Consider the following 15,236-nt stretch of genomic DNA (forward strand, 5'->3'; position numbering starts at 1 on the left):
GTGCCCATATTATGTAGCTCAGATATAAAGAAAAAAAAAGAAAGAAAAAAACACACAAAAAACATTTTTTTCTTAAGGATGGATTAAAGGATAAAAAGCGTCAGCCCTTCAAACCATTATGTCACTGTGTTTTAGTTTTAGGCTGTTTAAGATCTCCTTCTTATATTTTGTTGACCTCTATTTACTGCTGTGTTATGTGTGGTTGGTGTTGTGCAGGATACTTACATTTATCCAAAGGAATGAATCAAAATGTCAGATTGTTCCTGACAAAAACCCACATCCTGACCTGTGAGGAGCAGACACTCATCACTCTCGTCCGTTGGCCTGTGATCGACAGATTTCCCGGAGAATCCACAGCTCAACTCGGGACTAATCACAGATCAAAGTGGCTTTCCCGTGCAAATCTCTCTGATCAACATATGCTGCTAATTCCAGCTGATCCGATGCATCACAAATCAAATCAAATGTTCATAGAAAATATTTGTGGAGATTAAAGCAGGGCAGGGAAAGTGATAATTCACAACATATGTGGATTATTAATGAGGATGTGCAGAGCTAAACGGACAGACATGGTGTTTGTCGTTGTACAGAGTGGTGAGGAGGAAAAAAAAAAGAGAATATCAAGAGAAACTGACACAGTTCAGAACTGAAGCACATTGTTATTGCAATTATTTCTAGATCTGCTCCTAATTAAAAATCTAATATTATTTAAGTTCAGAAACAATAGAAGTTGTTATTCATGAGTTTTTTTAATCTTAAACCTAGATTAAGACAATAAAAACAACTTTTTTTCAAATGTTTTTATTTAAAAGACAGTTTTGGCTTTGAGAAGGGGTAAACATGAGTGTAAACATACAGGGTTTTGAGTTGTGTTTGGCCATATTGCCTAGTTTTACATTAAGTTTGAACAAACGTTAAAAGGAGAAAAAATAAAACGTAATTGTTCTACTCTTCAATGAGAGTGAAGCAGCTTAGGAGAAAAAGAAACTTCAGATTAAAAGTGTTTTTGACAAATCCTGACCATCTACCTCTGTCTTTGCTGATAATGTGGCAGAAATACATACATTATAACATTTCTAAACATTTAGGTACAGAAGACTAAAAACAACCTGTCTATTGGATGAGGCTAAACTCTTTTCGGAAGTAAAAAACAGGAAATAATGTCCAGCTTTTCTGCTGATGACACCATTTTGTAGTATTTATAAAAAAAAAAAAGTAACAAGGCTCTCACTTGCAAGACTAAAATAAAACATGACACAAATCATCATGAAATCAATGAAACCGATTCCCTTCAATGTGTCTGACGATAGAAAGGTTGAAGACAAACACTGTGTATTATTTTGATGTTTTGACCTTTTGTTGTCACAGCCAAGACAAGCCATTTTTTATGACCGTGTACTAGCCACTAAAATGTCTTAAATGTTTCAGTTCTGAATATTGTTGTTTGGTGTCCATCTCTTGTTTTAAAAAACCTTTTTCCACATGGCCATAAACTGGCAAAGGTAAGCACCCTGTGTGTTTCCATGTGTCGGTCTCTGGTAGTTGTTCCTTGGCATGCGTCTCATGTCTTCTGTCTGGTCCTCAGGCATAGAATTAACCAAACAGCAGCAATAGGACGATGCAGCCGGAATTCACTATAATTAAAGGCACTGTGAAGACAAAAAGAGAGAGAAAGACATTAATAAATAAAACAAATTCAACATACTATCAGTTATTAGGTTTGTTGTTATGCCTGATGGAATCCATTTAATTTCCCTTATACCTCAAATAAAATGTTCTGCATATATAAAGTATAACTCTGTGAGTCAGACTTCGAAACTTGGGAAACCTTGATTGACTGAATTTTCCAGTGGCTTTGAGTCTGTAAAGGTGAAGTAAGTAGTTTATAGTGACATCTAGAGGAGAGGCTGAAATTTACAACAACAAACTGCTCCTCTGCCCACCCCCTCCCTTCCCTGAGCGCTACGGTATCCTAAGCCGGTCAAATGTCGTCCTCATCGTCTTTCTCCGTGGTGCCGGCGTACGGTCAGGTACTGGTGTTCCTGTATCTGCTGTAAAATATGTGTGGTCCTCCATTCTAAACATGTAAAAAGATCCGCTCTCAGCCTCGTCTTGGCACTCGTTTTGTTCTCTCGGGTTTGTCTATACAGGCTCCCGTAGAAACATGGCGTCTTGACAATGCAGGAGCACATAATATGTATACAAAAGTGGATTTTGGGTAATATAAACCCATAAATACTACACAGTGTCCCTTTAAATCCCTTTTATTTTCCCAGGCAAAGTTCATGAACAGCTACATATGAGTTTGAAATCATGTGCATTGTAGTGAAATCAAACATATCCCATAATCTCAGATGAGTAATCACGTGTCGTTTTCTTTCCACAAACCTCTCATGACAGTCCGGACTGAGCGGATGAGGTTGAGGATCTGGGCTTTGACTCCCGGATCGTCCCCAAAACCTCCAACTCCCTGCTCAACGCCCCAGCCGACTGAAGGAGGCAAGACAAACAGAGAATAACAAGAGTTAACACAGAGGAGAAAACAGCAGGGAGTAAATGGTTAAATGAGTTAACATTGAATCAGTCCACAGGATATTGTGCAACATCATTCCTACTAGTCAAAACTACAGTTACTACATTTCAGTTGTGGATACTTGTTATTAGCCATAATTCAAGTTCCAGATATCTTAAGTAAATGGAATTTGAGATATCTAGATATCTATGGAGGACAAACAAACATACACACATACACATGAATGGCAAAAGTGACGTCTTTCTCACTAGTAAAAAAAGGAATTGTAGAATGAAACTGTAGTTTTGGAAACTAGTCTCAATAAAATAACGACAAGTCAAAAATTACGTCACAGATACCTGCAATAGTAATGCAAGATCTGTATGAAATAGTCAAACTTCGCGATTGAATGTTTTTTTTTTTTAAAGGCTTACCATAGCTAACGCTCTGATACTTATCTCTTTAAGTAACTTCAAGGCTTGAAAAAAAAAAACTTATAATGACATTTGTTCCTCTTAAAACCACAACAGAAGCTGAGTCTCGTACACAGAAGCCGCTAGTGATGATGATGTACTATAATTCCACTCATTGCTAGCTGCTATTAGCGCGTTAAATCCTTAATTGTGTCACGAAAAAACACGCGACATCGTCTTTTGTGGAAAACGCGGCGGAAATACTTACTCTTGCTGAGAAACCTCTCCTCGTGCAGCACAGCGATGGCATTAGTGCATAAAATAGCGGTCTGGATGAGAGTGTAGAGAGTAAACGCCATGCTGGCAAAAACAACTCTCCTCCTCCTCGTCTTCTTCTACTACCACTCCCAGAGAAACTGCAGCTGCCGTAAAGCAGCAGCGGAAGTCGTAGTACACCGTCGTTTACTTTGAAGTAGTTCTGTAGACACAAACATATACGCTTTTTTTGGGGATTATAGATCATAGTTTTAGGTAATATTTACCACTTTTTCTTTAAAAAAAAAATAATAATAAAAAAAAAAAAAATATTTGAAAATATACGTATAAATATTGATAATTGAGCGTTGTTTTCACGTTTTGTCCACTGTCACGTTTCTTTACACTAAATTGCATTATCTTCTACCATGTATTTATGTTTTTTTTGTATTTTACTTAATTAATAATAAAAAAATGCAACTTCCAAACGTGCAGCTCCATTGAAGTTTTAACCAAAGAACCACCATACATCATACAAACAACCACCTGGTTATTGTATAGACTTTTAATTTACACATACATAAATAAAAGAGAAAATTACAAGAACATATTTAAATACATCTTCATTAACAGTTCATAATGGTAACACTTGTTGTTGTTTTTTCCTCATTAGATGACACATTATATCCATTCAGTCATTTCATTTTTATAAAGAACTTGAATTTTCATTTTTATTCTCTCTCTCTCATCATCATCATCATGTCCTTTAACAATGCCATAAATAATATTCTCATAAACAGGGTCTGATACTTGAATAAATAAACAAACAAACACGTAGACAGACATGATAAGACAACAACACGTTCTTTTAAAGAGCAAATAAATACTTCTTTGTTGGAGTTGGACTGTAATGTCCTGCCTTACAGTTTAGAGGCAAATCCAGCAGCTGAGTGGGTGGGTGGTGCAAATTTAATTTGTCACATTTTAAGTTGATGAGTTAAATAAATAACTAAATACATGTGATATGATGTTTTATTTTAAAAGTAAAACAGCAGCATTGACTCTAACACTGTAAATTCAAAAATAAAACACAACTATGGGTTTTGAATCGTCCTTTGTGCTCCGATCGCTCCCGTTTTTGTTCTTCATGTGGCATCTTCCAGTTAGGGGACAACTAAAAGTCTGTGTGTATCAAGTCTCCACTGACTTATCCTCAGTGTTTATTGATCAGTGTAATAATGATTTTTTTTGTTCTCAGCAAAGTCTTTTTTTGTTTGTTTTTGGTCGGTAAACACAAATAAGACACAATGAGCAGAATCCCTTTGGGACTTAATACTGACCATAATAGATAAAAGGTTGGTGTGTTTTGTTCCTTTCGACAGCAGTGAACAACAGTGGAAAAATTCTCATGTGACGTCCTCGTCCTCGTGGTGATCTGGTGTATGAACTGTACAACAGCAAAGGTCATAGTCAGAGTTGAATCTATGATCTTTTTTAAGAGTTTGGAAAAATGTTTACAGGGTCTTTTTCTGAACATCCAAAGCCCGAGTGAAAAGGTCACGGTCACTTTGGTCCTGTTTGGGTAAAGCTTTGAGTTTTTTTGACTGTGCAGTTCAGTCGGTCCGGAAACTTAAAACATCGCAAAGGTCCAAATGAGTTCTGACCAGGGTCGTTTACCAGGGTTCAAGTCCTTGACCTTTTACAGAGCGAGGGAATAAATAATCAATAATGTACAAATTCTTAGACCAGTTTCAAATCGTCAGGGGATTTGGAAAGAGTGACTGGTCCCCACTGGTATATATTTATATTTACAGTACGTATGTACAGTATTTGCAAGTTTTTGTGCAAGCAGTTTTTTTCTTTTTTTAAATGGTTCTTGGAACATTCACAGAAATCCAAGCAGCTTCTCCCTCGTAGATAACGTTTCCTTGACTCCGACTAAAGACGAAAAAATAGCAGAATCAAACATTAGTATCATAATTGTTTGCAACACAAGGTAGATAAAGGTTAATGTTCTGCTGTTATACAGCAAAAAAGGTGCTTGAATTTCATATTTTAAATCGGCAGAATCATAAAATAATTGTATGTTCCCCCTGCTCTGATTGTAAATTGTCAAAATCTATATTTAATTAAATTTTTAATATGTGAATTTAATTCACATATCTCTTTGAGAACTTAGAAAAGCGCTTCAAATAAAATTTATTATTATTATTATTATTATTATTAATAATAATATTATTAAAAAAAAATTAAAATAACTCTCACCTTTCTTTCTGCTACTTGTTGAGATGTGAGCTGATCTTTTCTTTTCTGATGATGTTTGCGTAGGGAATCTGAAAGAAACAACAGCACGAGGTAAACGTTAGTTCAATCATGGATGGACAAGACTTAATTTACGTTCACTAAACCTTATCAGTATTTAAAGGATTTTCTGGTCCAGTAACAACATGAGTTTTGAAAACCACATGAGAAATAAGACGGAAACAAAACAGAACTTTGATTTCTAACGACATAAAATGAATAAAGTTGGGGTTCATTTTAACTTTGTCTTTGTGAAAATTAAAGTCACTTTTACTCTCAGACGCTTCCATCTGCTCCGTGTAGATGCATATTATGTGTCCGTAAATGAGTTTGAATGCATGTTCAGCTGCGTAACTTTGTGGTTACAAGAATGCAGCTCCCTCTCTTTGTGTGTGTGTGTGTGTGTGTTCTCTGCGATTGTGTGCACACAAGCGTGTACTGTAGCGCGTGTGTGTCAGAAACAGCCAAAGACAAACACCGTCTGTCAGTGCGACTGCCAGCTGCTCGCGTGATTGATGTGGACGGAAACGCTCGGCAGAGGAACTCGTCACCCGTGAAAGACAAACTACATGATTGTTTCTGTCTTTTGATGGACAAATAAGCAACAACACAAGTGTCCTGCTCAGTCCTTTTGACTTTAGTTTGTCTTCAATTCTAATATGACTGCAGTTTTGACACATGGCTTAGAATTCACAGTCAATAACATCTTTATTTTTTGTTAGAAGACTAAAACCATCATTTATTGAGATGTAATTCATGAAATTAGATTTTTTTTCTCTAAATGAATACCAATATATTGTGGATAAAAATAAGATTGAATGATTAGCAGTCTCACCATCTGTAGCTGTTGGACCATCTCCTCTCTGTAGGCGAGCTCCCGCTTCATCTGGTCTTGGAAATTATCTGAAATGAGCGTAAAGATCTACGATGAGCGACTGAATACAGGAGAAGACAGGAGAACTAGTGATAAGAAGAAAATAATGGGACTGTTCCAGAATGATCCAAACGTGACTTACGGAAGACGGGAAATGGCGTGGTGCCTTTGAGAGCGTGAAACTCCTGCTCCAGTCTCCTCCTGAAGTCGATCTGCTCCAGCAAAACCTTCTGAAGCTCCTCTGAAGAAGAAAAGAAAGAGAGACGGGATATTTCTGTTAGAGATACGTTCTGAGGGAGCTGAGAAAGAAGCGAGCAGCTCAAATTAACATCTTTACCTTTCTCCATGTTCTCCACGTCCTTCTTTAGTGGAACAGGAGAGGCAGCTCTTTGGCTCTGATCACCTGAAAACACAAAGACATTTAAACCGTCACCATTTGATTTTTAAATCATGTCTGAGACACAAGACCATCCCAACTTTCTTCTTCCGACTGTATTTACGCATTAACTGTGTGAAAACAGCTCAATTTCTTCAAACTCTTTAAGTTTATTTATAGATAAGGATTGTAATTCCCACCTTGGCCTCTGGGTGTCAGTGTTAGTATATACTACACTATATTCTATATACTACATGTTCAGGGTCCTTCTGCTACAACAACACTTTGATGATGTTTGTGAGATTAAAAGACAGCAAAGACCTTTAAAGGTCTGTCAGATAAACTATATAATGACATAAAAATAGACATAATCATTTATTAGCACCACAACGGGGGAAATCTGAATAAATATTGTTAAAAAAAATAAAGGTAATAAACAGTATAAACACACAGAAAATAAAAAAAAAGAATATAAAAATGGAATAAGGACGAAAAAAAAAATGGTAATAAAAATAGAAAAACATGTATATGATATAGCCAAAATATAAATAATATGGGCATGAAATTTGTAGGTGAGTGTACTCTGTTGCTTTAAATGTCAATTGTACTTATTGTGCATCTTTTTATGCTTGAATGCAGCCACCACTGCTGCAGGAGCCGTAAACGAGAGTCTACAAGTGTAATACATCCATATAGAGCTGAAACGATTAATCGATGAATCGATTATTAATTGATTACTAAATTAACGGCCAAATATTTTGATAATCGCTAATCGGTTTTAAGCTTTTTTCATGATTAAAACAAGATTTCTGATTGTTTTAGCTTATTAAATGTGAATATTTTATTTGCTTCTTTGCTCCACATAACAAAGAAATCATTAAAACTGAATAATTTTGGTTTGTGGACAAAACAAGATGTTTGAGAACATCATCATTTCCAGGTTTGACAAACATTGATCAACGTTTTTTAACATTTTCTGACATTTTCTGAACTAAACGATTCATCGAGAAAATAATCAGATTACAGATTAATCGATTACCAAAATAATCGCTAGTTGCAGCTCTACATCCATACACTACCTTCATAATCATTTTTATTTTTGCTGTTTAACGTTCGACGAGATCACTTGTTGATTCAGTCTGAAAAGTGTGTGTTTGTGCAAACATTTTGAATCTTAAATGAAGCAATCCAGCCCCGTCGATATAAATATATATATTCTCCCCCAGTTGTTTCATGTATCGGCTCCTTAAGACTCTCTCTCTCTCTCTGCTTCTCTCCCTCTCTCGTTTAGAGCAGAGAGATCTCTCCTCTCCTCCTCTCTCTGTCTCATTTGACAAGCAAATTTGCAGACAGTGCCCGAGGATAACAACCTCGTTTGACAGTCAATTAACCGTGAATAGTCAAAGCCAAGGCGGTTTGCATTACATAAATGGAAAATTAGATTATTTTTTCTCCCTAGAAACAGAGGGAGAGTTTAAAGACAGTAGAGGGGGGGTTATGTGGGGGGGGGGGGGGACTCGTAGGAATCAGGTCTTCTAATCACGTAGAGCTTCCCACCGCCCAGGGAGACGTTTGGCAATCAGGGGAAAGGTGGTCTCATTTAATTTGTTTCGTGTAATTTTTCGAAATACATTATACATTATGCGCGGGGATCATTACGCTGTGTGTGTGTAGGGGGAGTGTACAAGGGTGTGTGTGTGTGTGTGTGTGGGTGGGGAGGGGGGTGTAGATATAAATGTTGGCACAGATGTCATAAAGCACTTTTAATGTCTTCCTGACAGATATAAAAAGGCAATAAGCTGTGATCTTTTTCAAACAGGAAAGGGTTTTTTTTGCGCTGAGGAAGGGGGAAGAAAAAAAAAAAAGGCAATTACGTGTCGACGGCAATATGGTGCCCGGGATGAAGATTGCTAACGCGGCTGCTTATCTCTGAGCTGATGTTTTCTTGTTGAACTATAACGGCCCCCCAAAGAGTAACAGCCGTGGAGGCGACAACGACGGTGACGACGACACTGCTGCTGCCACTGCTGCTGCTAAAGAGAGTGACTGTAGCAGGAGACGCTGTCTGGTTCATCTCTGTGTGAATATGTGTCTGATACAAGAGGAGGTGCAGGAGATTTTACACACTCACACTCTTTTGTGCAAGAAAAGTCACTTTTTTAATAAAGTTGTACTTTTGTTTGTTTATTTTTTTACAGTGTTCTTGCATCTATAAATATGGTGTTTTATTGATATGTTACATTATTTATTTATCATTGTACTTATTTTGTGTGTTTTCATTTTTAGGCTTTATATACAGTATGTGATCTACTTCTATTGTATTCTGTGTAGGGGGAAATTAATTGGAGATGTTGCTGCTTTTTGCTGATTTAATAAATTAGTGTTGGTTTGTATGTTTAACTTTCATGATTAATTTTTTCTGGAATTGTATTTTTTAATATGCCAACTTCTGTTTCAGGACTAAAGTCACTTTTACATGAAGAAAAAGATTATCTTTAATTATCTAATATAAATTGTGTAAATTTGCTGCTCTGGGATACGAGATTCAAAATCACAGAGAAACCTTCTTTTGCTTTTCTTCAGCAGCCACAATGCAGATAAATAAACAGAAACATAAGCGAGCATAGTACAGTGATGTACCTGAGCTCTCCCTCCAGTAGTCCGGCGCTGTCGTCTCGCTCTCTGGTGCAAAGAAACTACTCTGCTCTTTGTTATCGTCTGAGAGAAAACGAGAGACACAGACAGACACAGGATAAGGAGAAATTCACTAAGGCCCATTGGTTGAGCTGCTGCTTCTTCCAGACATGTGGAGATAACTAAGTGTGGGTACCACCGCGTGCGTGTCCTTTTCCCCCGTGTGCATGCACATGTGGGCCAACGCGATGGGCCATGCGTGTGTGTGTTTGTGGGTGCAATGTCACAAAACACAGAAAATAAAAAGGGTCAGAGTGAGAGATGAGAGGAGCAAATGAAACGTCACCAGGAATACGAGCCTCGCGGGGATGCGGCCAAACACTATAAAAGCACTCACTCAGACAATAAATGAAACAAAAGACGCCATAATACACCTGACTCGGGCGTCTGATCAGACGCACAGTGTAATAGTTTGCTGAGATAGATTCTGTAACGCCGCTTTGATCAAATGCTGTAAAAAAATCTGATCGAAACAAAACACACTAAAACAACTGCAGGCTGGAAGATGTAGTGTATCTGTCTATCTATATATGTATATATCTATATATATATACGTGTGTGTTTTAAGTGTTTCACATAGGCTTTTAAAAGCGCTAGCCAATAAGTCAATATCAATTTATAACAATATAAGTTTCTTCACTATCAATATAACAAAGGTTATATGAATAAAATGTTTTTAACACAATTTGAATGTGAATTTAAAAGTGAAATGTTTGTCTTATTTACACAAGGAGAAACAAATATAATGTAAAAAATGTCTGTACTCACCAGAGATGCTGGAGCTGTCTTTGGTTGTTGCATACGCAGGTAGACCTTCGTCTCTGTTTTTGTGACTCTGAAAAATCATTTAAACAGTCAATTAGCATTTTTGTTTTAATAACTGTTATAAAGTGTTTAATGTACTACAACAACACAGCAGAATATTATAACTGTCTTATAAAGTCAGAGTAGCACCTGTATGGTTTTATTTCTGTGTAAAAATGTCACTGATTTAACGTTTTAAACTCATTTCCCTGTGAATCAGTGAGCTGTATTGGCTCTGTGTCTCCCTCCTCCTCCTCCTCCTCCTCCTCCCCCTGGTTAATGTGGGAGTCGACAGGTTAAAGATTAGAGTTGCCCTAACAGGCTGAGGTGACAGAGGGAGAACAAACACACCGTGGCTATTAAACAATCTACGCCCGGGCCTATTAGACGGGATCAGAGTGGGGTGACTGTTTCAATTTCTGCAGGAGAGGAAAAAGCAGCCTATCAATCTGCTTATGCAGATCACATCACTGCCTGACTGCAGCACCATTTAAATAATAATTAGCTAAAGTGGCCTGGGGGGATATTTACATTTTTGTAAGCCGGGTCCTCTCGGTGAGGCGGGTTGGAGCTGGAGAGCGGCAGGCTGGCTGGAGGGGAGGCGGGCAGGCTGGGGGACTCCTGCTGTATGGGGTCCGAGGAGGAGGAGGAGGAGGGAGGGGGGGAGGCGCTGGGGTATGCGGCGCCGCTCCCTCGCTCCTTCCCCCGCTCCTCTCCAGTGCTGTCGCTCAGCACGGGGAGGTACAAGGTGGTTTGAGTCTGTGGTGGCCTGCTCGTGAAACTCCCTTCCTCCTCCTCGTCCTGCTTGGACGACTCCACGTCCACCTCTCCCTCCTCCTCGCTGTCCACTCCCTCTGCTTCTCCCCCGCTCTCGCTTCCGTAACTGCAGCTGCTGGTGGGCGAGAGCCGGTGATGTCGGTCTGACCCGGCGACAACAAAGTCCTCGTCCGTCGCCACGGCGACTCCTCCACTGTTGCCGTGCAGTTTGGCGATGCTCTCCGAGTCCTTGACGACGGGACGGAAGGCGGAGCCGTAGCTCGGCTTCCTGGTTTGGAGAGTCGGGGCGTCCAGGAGTTTGAGCCAACCCTCTGATGTCACCGGGCGGAGGTCAGGGGTCACCGCTGAGCAGTCGGGGTCAAACAGCCCAGGTCTTGGCGTTGTGGCTCCGCTGCCTGAGGCGATGGTTGCGCCGACTCCAGTTCCACTCCCAGCTACAGCTCCAGCCTCGCTGGGGTCTGACAGATCCAGGAAGGCCTGACGGAGAGAAGGGTTTTCAGCCAGGGAGGAGAGGGCGCTGGGCTGAGGCTGGAGATACGTGGGGACGGGGATTCCTCCTGCTGCTCTCGGTGGCCAGAACATACAGAAAGGAGGATAAAAAGTGTCTTTGCGGCCGGGCCACAGCAGACCAGAGAGCCCTGCTCCTTTCTGCCCTGCAGAAATATCACTGTCCTCTTTCTTCTGCTGGCAGAGGCCGAACGCTGGGAACGGGTACGGTGAGGGGAAGAGCGACGTGGGAGGGAACTTCTGCAGCATGCCAAAGCCTTTGCTCGGGACGGGGATGACTGGGTAGCTGCGCGGCGCTTTACGGGGCGATATGCTGCCTCCATCCAGATCGTCGTCGTCTTCAAAGCGGGCTCTTTTCTGAGCGCCCAGGTCGGGGCCCATCATGTGAGGACCCACTGACCCCGACAGGCTCTTCATCGATCCCAGTGAGGAACAGTGTGACGACGAGGGCAGCGCTCTCTTTCTGCTTCCTCCATTAAACATGGCTTTGACGTCCTCCCACGCATAAACTAATTCATCTGCCGGGATTTTGTCACTGAGTTTGAGATGTCGCCGCCACGAGTTGAAGTTGGCGGCGTCGGGCTGCGTGTATTTGGCGTCTGGCGTGCGATGGGAGTGAAAGATGAACTTGTTCGGGGAGAAGTACATGTTGCAGAAGGAGCACTTGATGCACTTGGCTCTGGAGCTGTTGTAGCGTGCCGGGATGAAATTGCCACGGCAACCCCAGGCGCACTCGTGCGTCACATCGAAGGCGAAGTTGTCGGGCAGTTTGGGCGGCGCGTTCTCGCCCAGGAAAGACTTGCACAGGCGCTCGGCTTCGCGCTTGGTGATCATGCCGCATCGGCGAGAGGAGATGGGCATGGCACCGGCGCGGCGCAGGATCTCCAGCTGCACCGGAGTGCACTGGACGCACGTGATGCCCAGCGCCACGCGCCGGTTATGGATCTCATTGTAGCTGTAGTTCTTCAGGAGCGTGTTGGAAATCTGCGCCAGGCAAAGTCTCTCGATGTTGTCGATGACCAGGGAGACGATGGGGATGCCGTACAGGGTGACCTGGCCCACCTGATTGGGCTTGAGGGGCGAGGAGGAGGAGGAGGGCGAGGAGGAAGATGAGGAGTGGTGGTGGGCGGCTCTGGGCGGAGTCAGAGGTTCCTGCTGGTAGGAGCCTGTTGAACCTGTCATGATGATGTCATTGGAGGCAGAAAGGTGGGATTTGTCCATGCTTGGAGGAAAACTGGGGAGCGGCCTGGAGAAAGAGAATAAAGAAAAGAAAGACAAGAAAGAAAGAGAAGAAAGAAAATCAACATGTGTTGCTGTAAAAACGTATAGGAATTAAAACAATAATAAATGATGATTACATTATGATTACATGTAATTAAAGTGCATTAATTTAATTTCCAAATAAACAGCCAACCAATTTTTCACTAAATCAAACCATATATTTAATAAATAATTGAACGTCAATTGAAATCTTTAATATTAGTTGGAATAATTATTATAAATTGCAAAATTACATTCAGTGAGGAGCTTTGATGTTTATAGTACATAAAATGCATACGTGTTAAAATGTTACTGTTGGTATTTGAAGTTCAGTGATTTGCTTTTCCTAAAATCACACTCTGTGTTGTATTTTATTTATAAAGTTGATTTCCATTCACATTCACAGCAAAGTAATGTTATTATTATTATTTTATGAAGTAAATCATGAAAGATGATAAACACTTAGATGAAAATACATTTAAGTGTAAAGTTTATGTGTAAAGTTAAAACTCACACATCATTTGACTAAAGGTCCAAATCTCACTGATAAAACACAGAGCATAATCTAATCGCTGATATTAATTCCTATATTTATATATATATATATATATATACATATAAAAATAAAAGAAGCTGGGTTTAACAATAATAGTGCATCACAATAAAATAATGTGCTTTCGTTTTTTTTATCCTTTCTTTATAAGAGGTTCTGCTGTAATTGACATTATTTTGTTATTAATATATATATATATATATATATATATATATATATATATATATATATATATATATATATATATTAAATTTAAACAAATGACACTGTATTTTTATGAGTGTACAAAAATAAAAAACATTTCAAAGTTTACAATAATTTTGGAAAATTGTTTTCATAAAGACTCAGAAATGGGAATTATCATTTTACCTGTAGTTCATCTAATTTCCGACATTTCGAGCTTCATATTTGTATTTTGGTTTTTAAAAAAAACACCAAAATACTTTTTGCAGGGTAAAAAAATGGAGTAACTAAACAGAGTCGTTTATTTCCATCAATTAATATGGCATTTTTTTTTAGTTATTATTAATATTATTATTATATATTGAAGTAGGGTAATAACAAGATGGGATAACAAGGCGTTGATTATAATATCGTACGATACGATAGATACGAAACGAAACGAAACGAAGAACAGCGTCAACTTGTGACTTCATATTACGCCGCAATGTTATGGACTATAATAACGTCGTCAGCTCACGTCATTAAAATACGTGAGCTGACGACAACACAACTTCAGCAAACAATTCAATGATTTACAGAGTTATAGAGTTTAGCTCCGAACTCAGTGAGTTAAAGGAAATGATGTGTTATAATAAAGATATACAGTTTCATAAATAATTCAAGGAGAACAGGCCTTTAATAAAGTGCTGCACAAATACCATAGAACTTAGAGACAATATCAGACAAGTAGGCCGAGACACAAATAATAATAATAATAATAATATTAATGTCACTGCTGCACGCGCATGATCAATTATTTCCTTTCTTTTTTACATTTCACACAACTTCATATCTGTAAATTGAGAGCCCTTCTTACCTTTGACTCCACGAATAATCCCAACTGCGTCAGAAATATTAATAAACAAAAATAAAAACAGACAAACAAACCAAAACCACGTCACGGGAGAACTCGATGTTTCCTGGACAGTTTTAAAACACGCATTTTTATCACGTGAACGACAAAAAAAAAGAGATCTCGGTTAATTGTATCCGCTAGATAAAAAGAAAAACGCAACCAGCTCGTGACGGACGCGTGCGCTGCTGCTGCTCGTGCGAGATGTGAGTAAACTGCGCCGCTCGCGCCGCCTTTATTCGCCTTTCAGAGACTCCACGCGCCCTCCTAATCTCTCTCTCTCTCTCTCTCTCTCTCCCTGCCTCTCTCTCTCTCGCGCGCGCTCTCTCCACCTGCCTTGAGTTTGATTGGCGTGCAGCGCGAGCTCAGCCCACCATTCACCACACCCCCCCCACACACACACACACACCCCACACACACACACACATACCACACTCACACGCGCTGCCACTCAGAGAAGTCAAACTAACGCCACCGACAAAAAAAACCCACGAGCCGTGGAGGTGCACGATCGTGCACATTTGCGCGTGCACGAAACGACCCCACACACCAACACACACGCATATAAAACCCATTTTATGATTTAATAAAATGTTTTCGCAAATGTAATAATCACTATATGAGTGAATTAATGGATATTAATTTTAAATTAATTTGACACCAGGAGAAAGTGACTACACACATGCACGCGCATACACGCACACACACAGCAGAGAGCAGATGATGTTGGTATTAGAAACAGACACAGTGTGGAGCAACATTATGAGTGAGTAAATTCTAGTTATTCACAGTCTATACTGCAAGTTCTTTATTATCATAATACTTTTTCTATATA

The 15,236-nt window shown here is 39.7% G+C and overlaps 2 protein-coding genes across 2 annotated transcripts; both read right to left on the reverse strand.

Moving 5' to 3' along the window:
* Positions 1–851: 851 nt before the first annotated feature.
* ier3ip1 (immediate early response 3 interacting protein 1) lies at positions 852–3,319 on the reverse strand. The gene is made up of 3 exons (XM_083902679.1): positions 3,194–3,319; positions 2,389–2,490; positions 852–1,649 (listed from the first exon to the last, which is right to left on the reverse strand). The coding sequence occupies exons 1-3, from the start codon at positions 3,282–3,284 to the stop codon at positions 1,594–1,596; spliced, it is 249 nt and encodes an 82-aa protein (XP_083758805.1). The 5' UTR covers positions 3,285–3,319; the 3' UTR covers positions 852–1,593.
* A 2,137-nt stretch (positions 3,320–5,456) lies between these two features.
* skor2 (SKI family transcriptional corepressor 2) lies at positions 5,457–12,734 on the reverse strand (the record flags this gene model as incomplete). Its single annotated transcript, XM_083902484.1, has 7 exons — positions 5,457–5,513; positions 6,317–6,384; positions 6,498–6,596; positions 6,693–6,758; positions 9,372–9,449; positions 10,194–10,260; positions 10,761–12,734. The coding sequence occupies 7 exons, from the start codon at positions 12,732–12,734 to the stop codon at positions 5,457–5,459; spliced, it is 2,409 nt and encodes an 802-aa protein (XP_083758610.1).
* Positions 12,735–15,236: the final 2,502 nt, after the last annotated feature.

The sequence above is a fragment of the Microchirus variegatus genome (genome assembly GCF_963457635.1).
Source record: "Microchirus variegatus genome assembly, chromosome: 16".
In the NCBI taxonomy this organism is placed as follows: domain Eukaryota; kingdom Metazoa; phylum Chordata; class Actinopteri; order Pleuronectiformes; family Soleidae; genus Microchirus; species Microchirus variegatus.

Excerpts from the sequence above, each read along its gene's own strand:
- ier3ip1 (XM_083902679.1), bottom strand. The coding sequence starts at position 3,284 with ATGGCGTTTACTCTCTACACTCTCATCCAGACCGCTATTTTATGCACT. Across the intron at positions 2,491-3,193 it reads GGAGAGGTTTCTCAGCAAGA|TCGGCTGGGGCGTTGAGCAG; the intron begins GTAAGTATTTCC and ends TGCCTCCTTCAG. Across the intron at positions 1,650-2,388 it reads AGTCCGGACTGTCATGAGAG|TGCCTTTAATTATAGTGAAT; the intron begins GTTTGTGGAAAG and ends TTGTCTTCACAG.